The sequence below is a fragment of the Vanessa cardui genome, chromosome 17 (genome assembly GCF_905220365.1).
Source record: "Vanessa cardui chromosome 17, ilVanCard2.1, whole genome shotgun sequence".
Classification (NCBI taxonomy): Eukaryota; Metazoa; Arthropoda; class Insecta; order Lepidoptera; family Nymphalidae; genus Vanessa; species Vanessa cardui.
Window position 1 is genome coordinate 4,990,637 of NC_061139.1, and position 7,770 is coordinate 4,998,406.

A 7,770-nucleotide genomic window follows, 5' to 3' on the forward strand; every position below is an offset into this window, starting at 1 on the left:
TGTTTAATTTAATCTTTATCGAAACTATGTGCGGTTTTTGTATGCTTTATTTAAATTTAAATACAAATACGGACGTAGAAACAATTAGTGTATCTTAATCGAAGGTTACGGGTTCAAATTCAGAGAAACACCACTGACTTTTCATGTGCTTAATTTCTGTTTGTAATTATTTATCTCGTGTTCGATTGTGAAGGAAAACATCGTAAGGATACCTTGATGTGTTGAATAAACCTCTACCCCAAGTGCCACCAACCCACATTGGATAATAATAACAGAATAAATTTGAAGTTCTCAAAAGGAGAAGCGCTTTTGCCTATGAGTTGGGCATTAAGACAACTAATAAAAGTATATAAAAAAATTAACAGGCTGGAAATATTATCTGTACTTTATTATATTACGCATTTTATTCTATCTAAAATTAAATCTTTATTTTTAGAATAGTTAACATGAATATTTTTTAGTATAATGAATATGAACCTTAATTAAATTATGATCATAAACTATATATTATCAGGTCTGAAACAAATAATAAACCTTACGGAGCACTGATTTAAATGGTATAAATATGCAATATGGATTTTTACATTCTTAACAATATCATTTGATATTAAAACGCCATCTATGCAGCTTACATTGACATAAAATAAAGGTTTATTCTACGCATCCAAACATTGTAGATTTAAAGCTTGTGCGTTAGATGGCGTTAGTAAATTTTGGTAGAAAAAAAATTAAATACCAAAAAATATAATTACATAATGAAAATTCGAATATCATTAAACATTTTCATAATTTCAATTAGTTAAACTAATCATGTTTCATTTACAAATGTATAATTAGGTTATATATTATCTGTTTGAATGCTTTAACTTATACCCAATCAAGGCCAAGTCGACTATGGAAAACAAATGTCAAACAAAATTTTAGGTTAAGGATGATGTGTCAACCTATTTGAGTTTTACAAGAAGTAAATAAGATCTAATTTTAACGTAAAGTGGTAATAATTGAATGCATTTTAGTTAACTATACAAATTACAATGGCGGTTGTGATTGAAACTACACTGGGAGACATAACCGTCGATTTGTATTTAGATCAAAGACCTGTAACATGTTTAAACTTTTTAAAGCTTTGCAAGATGAAATATTACAATTACAACCTGTTTCATACGATACGAAGCGGCTTTATTGCCCAAACAGGAGACCCAAGTGGCGAAGGATCTGGCGGGCAGTCAATATGGGGTATATTAGAAGGGCCTCAAAAAAGATTTTTTTCAGGTGAAAAAATGCCTAAAATTAGACACACTGGAGCTGGCTTATTATCTATGGTAGGCACTGATGACATGATGATAGGTTCCCAATTTTTTATCACTCTTGCACCAGATTTAGATTCATTAGATGGAACTCACTGTGTCATAGGAGAAGTGACGGAAGGGCATGAAGTTCTAACAAAACTCAATGAAGTGATTTGTGATGAGTCTCACCGTCCATATAGAGATGTAAGAATTACTCATACAGTTGTATTAGAAGATCCTTTCAACGACCCGTCTGGCTTAAGAGCTCCATCAAGATCGCCGTCGCCAAGTGCAGAACGTTTAAAAGGCGGAAGAATAGCCCCTGATGAAGAAATTGATGAAACGCAAGGAAAAAGTGCTGAGGAAATACAAGAAATGATTGAGGAAAAGGAAGCCAAAGCTCGAGCAACAATATTAGAAATTGTTGGTGATTTGCCTGACGCTGAAATTGCACCTCCGGAGAATGTATTGTTTGTTTGTAAACTGAATCCTGTAACAACTGATGAAGATCTAGAAATTATATTTAGTCGTTTTGGTACAATCGTAAGTTGTGAAGTTATAAGAGATAAAAAAACAGGAAATTCATTACAATATGCTTTTATAGAATTTGAAAATAAAAAAGCCTGTGAAGATGCTTATTTCAAAATGGATAATGTCTTAATCGATGATAGACGGATTCATGTTGACTTTTCGCAATCTGTGTCTAAAATGAGATGGTTAGGTAAGGGAAGAGGTGTACAATATTTTGACGACACAAATATGCCTCAACCTAAAAATGAAGTAAAACATAGAGAAAGATATACAGAAAAAAGATCCAGAAATGAGGATCATGAAAGACATCATGATAAAAGAGAGAATAATAGAGATAGGGACCGAAGGTATGATAGAGATAGGAACAATCATAAGCAGCATAGAGAGAGAAGTAGGAGTAGATCTAGACAGGATTATTCTCGGGATAGGGCTTCAGATAGAGGAAATGATAGATATTCCAAAGAAAATGCACAAAGTAGAGAAAATAAATATAGAGACTCAAATAAATATGATAATCATAAAAATAATCACTCTAGTTCTCATGAATCAAGATTATCATCTAATTACAATGATAGGAGGGAAAGTAGCAAATCACCAAGACGGTATAATGACAAATCAGACTATAGAAAACATAGTGATAAGATATATGACAAAAACTCAACCAGTAGTCACAATTCCCACAGGATGGACCATGGACACTCAAATAATGAAGAAAAGCACAAACATACAAACCGAGAATATAGGAATGAAAAAAATAAAGTTGATAAAGACCAATCAAAAACACCATCACCTGCAGTTAAAAACAAAAAAGATAATAAGAGCGACAAGAAAGTAACTAAAAAGCACAGTACAAAGAAGCGTAAGCATTCCACATCATCATCTGATTCATCAGACTCTAGTTCATCTAGTAGTGAATCTAGTTCTTCGAGTGATGATGATAAGAAGAAAAAGAAGTTAAGGAAGAAAAGGAGAAAGCGTTCAACATCAAGCAGCAGCAGTGAATCAAGCAGTAATAGTAGTTCATCAAGTAGCTCAGATTCAAGTGATACTAGCTCAAGTTCTGATAGTAAACATTCTAAAAAAAAACGTAAGAATAATACCAAAAAGACAGGGAGAAAGACTAAAAAGAAATAATAGTATCTTTTAATCCTGCTATTTAAATTTTGTATTATAATTCAGTACAATAAAATAGCTTTAAACCTATTTTTTTCTGTTGTGCTTTCATCCTACCTATTTCGTATTTTTAAATATATTTTTTAGTCGTATTTGTATAAGCAAAAATGCATATAGTTGGCTTTATGTCATTATCATTTGTGTTCTAAACAAAGTAAATCAATTACAAATACTATTTATTGTTTGACATTTAATAAAAACCTTCATTTAAATTTCATTTTTATTACGATTATATTCAAATTCCAGGTACATTTAAACTTATTTATTTGTGTGTATTTTCAAATTAAAATATGACTGATCTATACTTACTGAATTTTATTTTAATTTTAATACTGAAATATAATTTTATTTATTTCAAACTTTTAGTATTTATTTCATTTATTACTTATATAATTATTGACTCATTCGTTTCATAATAATATATCTTATATCTACTCTTGTCGCAATAACTATGTTTTATAGTTAAGAGAGCAATATCACAAAGAGCGTGTGAAAAATTGCCTCCATAACTTACCTAATAGCTCCCGAAGCTTGGAATTGAAATATATTTTCGCTATATAAAGTGTTACGTACAATATTACAATCTTTAACGGGTTTTATTATTAAAATTTTGGTACCTACATACTTTTATATTACTTTGAAGTTCGCGTGAATAGCAAAAAGTATAAGTTTAAAAGCATCCATCATATGCTTCAAACAAATCAGCCCAGAGTTTGATAATGACATTAGATTACTACTTCGTTTATCTAGGTTATAATGCTGCAGATACTTGGTTCATCTATTGCTGAAGGAATCATTTTGTCAAGGCTTTCTTTGTAGCACCCTAGATATTGAAAGTTAAAACCTAGGCCTAGCCTTTTTTTTTGTTTTACGAGGAGGAAAGGCATTTAAGGGTCCGTGCCAGGGCTGAAGGCCCTGTCCTAGCCACTAAAACCATCCTCGGGTTTCTACCATGCCGCCGAGTGGTGAGGCAACGGGATCGCCCAGGGCATGCAACCGCGACCCTACCAGCGGCAGCCGCCGTGAGGCGCCTGAATGACTACCGTGGAAAGCGCGTCAGTGCGCGCCTTCCACCTCATCCTCCACGTGCTCATGTGATGAACTCCCCCGAGTCCGCCACTGGAGGCTGGGCGTCAACGGAGCTGACGCCCTGCGGCGGAAAAGATGGTAGGCTCTGCCGCCGGTGTAAAACACCTGGGAGGCTCGAGTAGCGAGCCCTCCCACTCCCTCCTAGCCAACGAGTTCACTCACGTGGTCCGCCCTGACGCCGACTAGGAACGTACCAGGCGCAGCCACGCGGCATCACGAGTAGGTGACTAACATGTAACCCCCCTAGGAGTAAAGCCATTTAAAAAACATTTCACATCGATGTGACGCGATATCATTGATTGAGAGCTTGAATAATCTAACGCTGTTATCGGTACATTGGAAACAAAATTGAAGTGGATATAAGAATTGAAGTGGTATATTGTTGTATTACAAATAACGATACATTCATCGAGAACTATTTTTAGTATAAAGTATGACAGAGCTATCAGTAGTTTGCATGGAATACGTTGATCTAATTCTCTATGGATTCTTCAATTGGAAAAATGGGTACCACTTTTCTGTAAATATATAGATATAATATACCTAGATATGCTATCGTGGACTTTTCCGTAGAAAGTATCTAAAAAATTTCGATTTTTTTAGATACTTTCTTCGATGGTCTCTCATAATTTTGATACTTAGTTATCAAAAATAGTTAAGTATGTATAGGTAATACCTAAATGTGGGATTAAGTTTAATCGATAGGCTTAACTTTAATCGTTATCGATATGACGCATCATAATAGAACCAAATGCTCGCCTAAACATTTAACAGCGACTGACTCATTTCTCTGACTACGTTAATAGTATAAAAACTGAAAGTATATCTACTGTAGGTATCCGAATAAAGCAAAATAGTCTTATATGTCTTACACTAGACTTTAATGAATTGTGAATGTACTTAAGTTTTGTTTGAATGTAGATTGGTGGAACACCTGATCATAAGTCACAACCGCACATAGGCATTGAATTGTAAATCATTCCTAACATGCCCACCAACTTCGTGAACTCAGATATTATGACCCTTACAGTTACACTCGATTACTCAACCTTCAAAACGGAACACAACAATACTATAAATATTGCTATGTGGTTGTAGAACTGATGATTGGATGAGTGCGAGAGATTACTAAGTTACTTTATTTCTTGGTTAAGTTTTAATAACTTTTAGCAAATTATCCACGAGAATAGCTTATATTACCTATGTACTCGTTCTACAGATCGGAATCAATAAAATTAGAGGACGGATTAAGTACATGCAATTTAAAAGACTACTCAGTAGTAGCAGTCAGTTAATATTAATTCATAAATTATTTAAATCATAATATTAAAAGAGATATGTATACTTTCTGACTTAGCTTCATTAATTTTCCACGAGGGATCTACTAATTCTATTGGATTATTTACCTTTAAGCCTATACTTAGTTTAAAAATAGAAAAAGGCAATTAAAAATCGTACATTATGTTTATTTATTTATTTATTTCACACACAAGTTTTTGTTTACATTATTAAATGCCAGCCCTGAATTCCAAACTAGCTTTCGCTGTGTTTTGGAAGTCAGTTCCTTCCCAGATTTTAGGTTACAAATTGTTTCCTATTATAAATGTAAAAGTAAATGGAAAATATAAAAAAAAAAAACAGTAATAATGATAACAATCAAAACACAAAAGAAATTATTATGTGTGTTGCATATTTCAAAATATAATAGCACATTACGGACGTATCGATCAAAGATACGTACCTAAATCTTTATATACCTAAGCAACAACTCTTATTGCCCCGTTTATTTTTCTACACTTGTTCATTCATACACACACCCATTTGGTGTTGAAGTACCGATCTGAAATACCTACCTACCAATCCCATGCGTGCTTTAGTATAAAACATTCAAGGTTAAAAGTAATGGTTAAACGATAAAAATTGTAGATCATGTAACTATCTATATCCATATACAATTTTCTCCTATGAATCATCGATATTGAGATATTGAAATTTTTAAATATATCGAAAAATGATAAAATACCCGCCCATGTACGATAGGTAGGTGGCAACACATATAGAATGACGAGTAAATAATAAATAATTTGGGCATGTATTTACAGCACCCGCCCATAGCCTACAGCTGTATATAAACAAAAAATAAATTACAAATATGTGTGTGAAACATACTACCAAATATTGATGAACTATGTTTATACGTAGACAATGCAACCACAAACTCAATGATCTCGAAGAATTCTTTACATAACATGATTTTTTTCAGTTTCTGATACACTTAAAACATTTAAAATGACCTATACCAAACATATTTTTTTCATAAAATAATACACATTGGTGTTTATATATTAACATACTAGGAACATTAACACACCAAATTGATAGCTATGGAAACTCATGAAATTACTGGCACAAGCGACAGTTAAACCAATGCCAAAGATTTTCCTTGAGAAAGTTTTTAGAATTATTTTGTGTTATATTTCAACTAAACAACAATATACAAGATTATATGACTTACCAGAATTAGATTATTAGTAGAGTTTTAAATGTTCTAATTAATCTTATAAACTAAATTCTATATGCCTATGAAATGAAAGGAAATCATAAAACATGTCAAAGATTCAAATGGTATCACCTGATAACAGGATGTCGTTGACTCGCCGGCGGGAACATTCTATTGGGCCAGTTAGCTTTTGTATGAGAATTAAAGTGACAAGAAGATGAGACTTGTTAACTTTTATTGTATACCTTTGGTCCAGACCAACTCGGCTATGTCGGCAAATTCAGAAGAAATTTACTAAGTGTTATCATCTGCTTTATTACTAAATCAATAGCCAAATTAGGACTTTGTGTTGTTTTGTTTTAGTTTAAATAACATACGACAATATTATTAACTGTATGAGTGTATTTTTTAAAATATGATTAAATATATAATTCATGCTATATGGCTGTGCATATTTGTAATTAAACAATGCAATTATAACCTATTATAATTAACAACATAAGAACCATGTAGGTAACAAGCTACATATAATATTTAATTTTTAAAATACACAATAATATTTAATTTTTTCATATAATTTCATGGCTTATATACATATGGTATTTTGGAGGAGTAAAACTTTAACCATATCTTCAATCTAATAAGTATCTAATTGAATACTTATTTTAATGATAATTATGAAGTGTCTGTGTGAAGTACCACCCGGTTTATTCTTCTGAGCGATAAGACGCATTTTATGGTTTGCCTGTGTAGCCTACTAGATATGGACGTCACTAAGCCAGGGCTGCATTGCTACGAGATAAAATTCCTATAATATTTTTAAATTCAACATTCCAGGATATTTGAATAATAGTTTGTTTGTTCTCCATATTCTTCTTATTTTGCTACGAAGTAAAAAGATCAGGGCTTCAGCACAAGTATTCGAAAGTAAAAGTATAAAATGGTACACATTTTATTTTGCCTACTGAAATACATAACTGTAGCTAAAACAGTATTTTAAATAACAAGTAGAACTATTACTTTAAAATAATTATTTAGAATCACGTAAATAGCTTAAATAAACACATAATGCTTGCCCTTTCTTTATAAACACTATAGTTAGAAATCTGTAAAATTATATTCAATCGATACTTCTAGATACATCCCTGTGCGGTCCATTGCGCATGTCGCGAATGTATCGACAGGAAC

At 32.3% G+C, this 7,770-nt stretch overlaps 1 protein-coding gene across 1 annotated transcript; it reads left to right on the forward strand.

The window, feature by feature from the left end:
- Window positions 1-895: 895 nt before the first annotated feature.
- On the forward strand, window positions 896-3,168 carry LOC124536847 (peptidyl-prolyl cis-trans isomerase sig-7). Its single transcript, XM_047113485.1, has one exon. The coding sequence runs from the start codon at window positions 1,035-1,037 to the stop codon at window positions 2,952-2,954; it is 1,920 nt and encodes a 639-aa protein (XP_046969441.1). The 5' UTR covers window positions 896-1,034; the 3' UTR covers window positions 2,955-3,168.
- Window positions 3,169-7,770: the final 4,602 nt, after the last annotated feature.

What these genes read in the sequence shown, in the direction of transcription:
- LOC124536847 (XM_047113485.1), top strand. Translation starts at nt 1,035, where the DNA reads ATGGCGGTTGTGATTGAAACTACACTGGGAGACATAACCGTCGATTTG.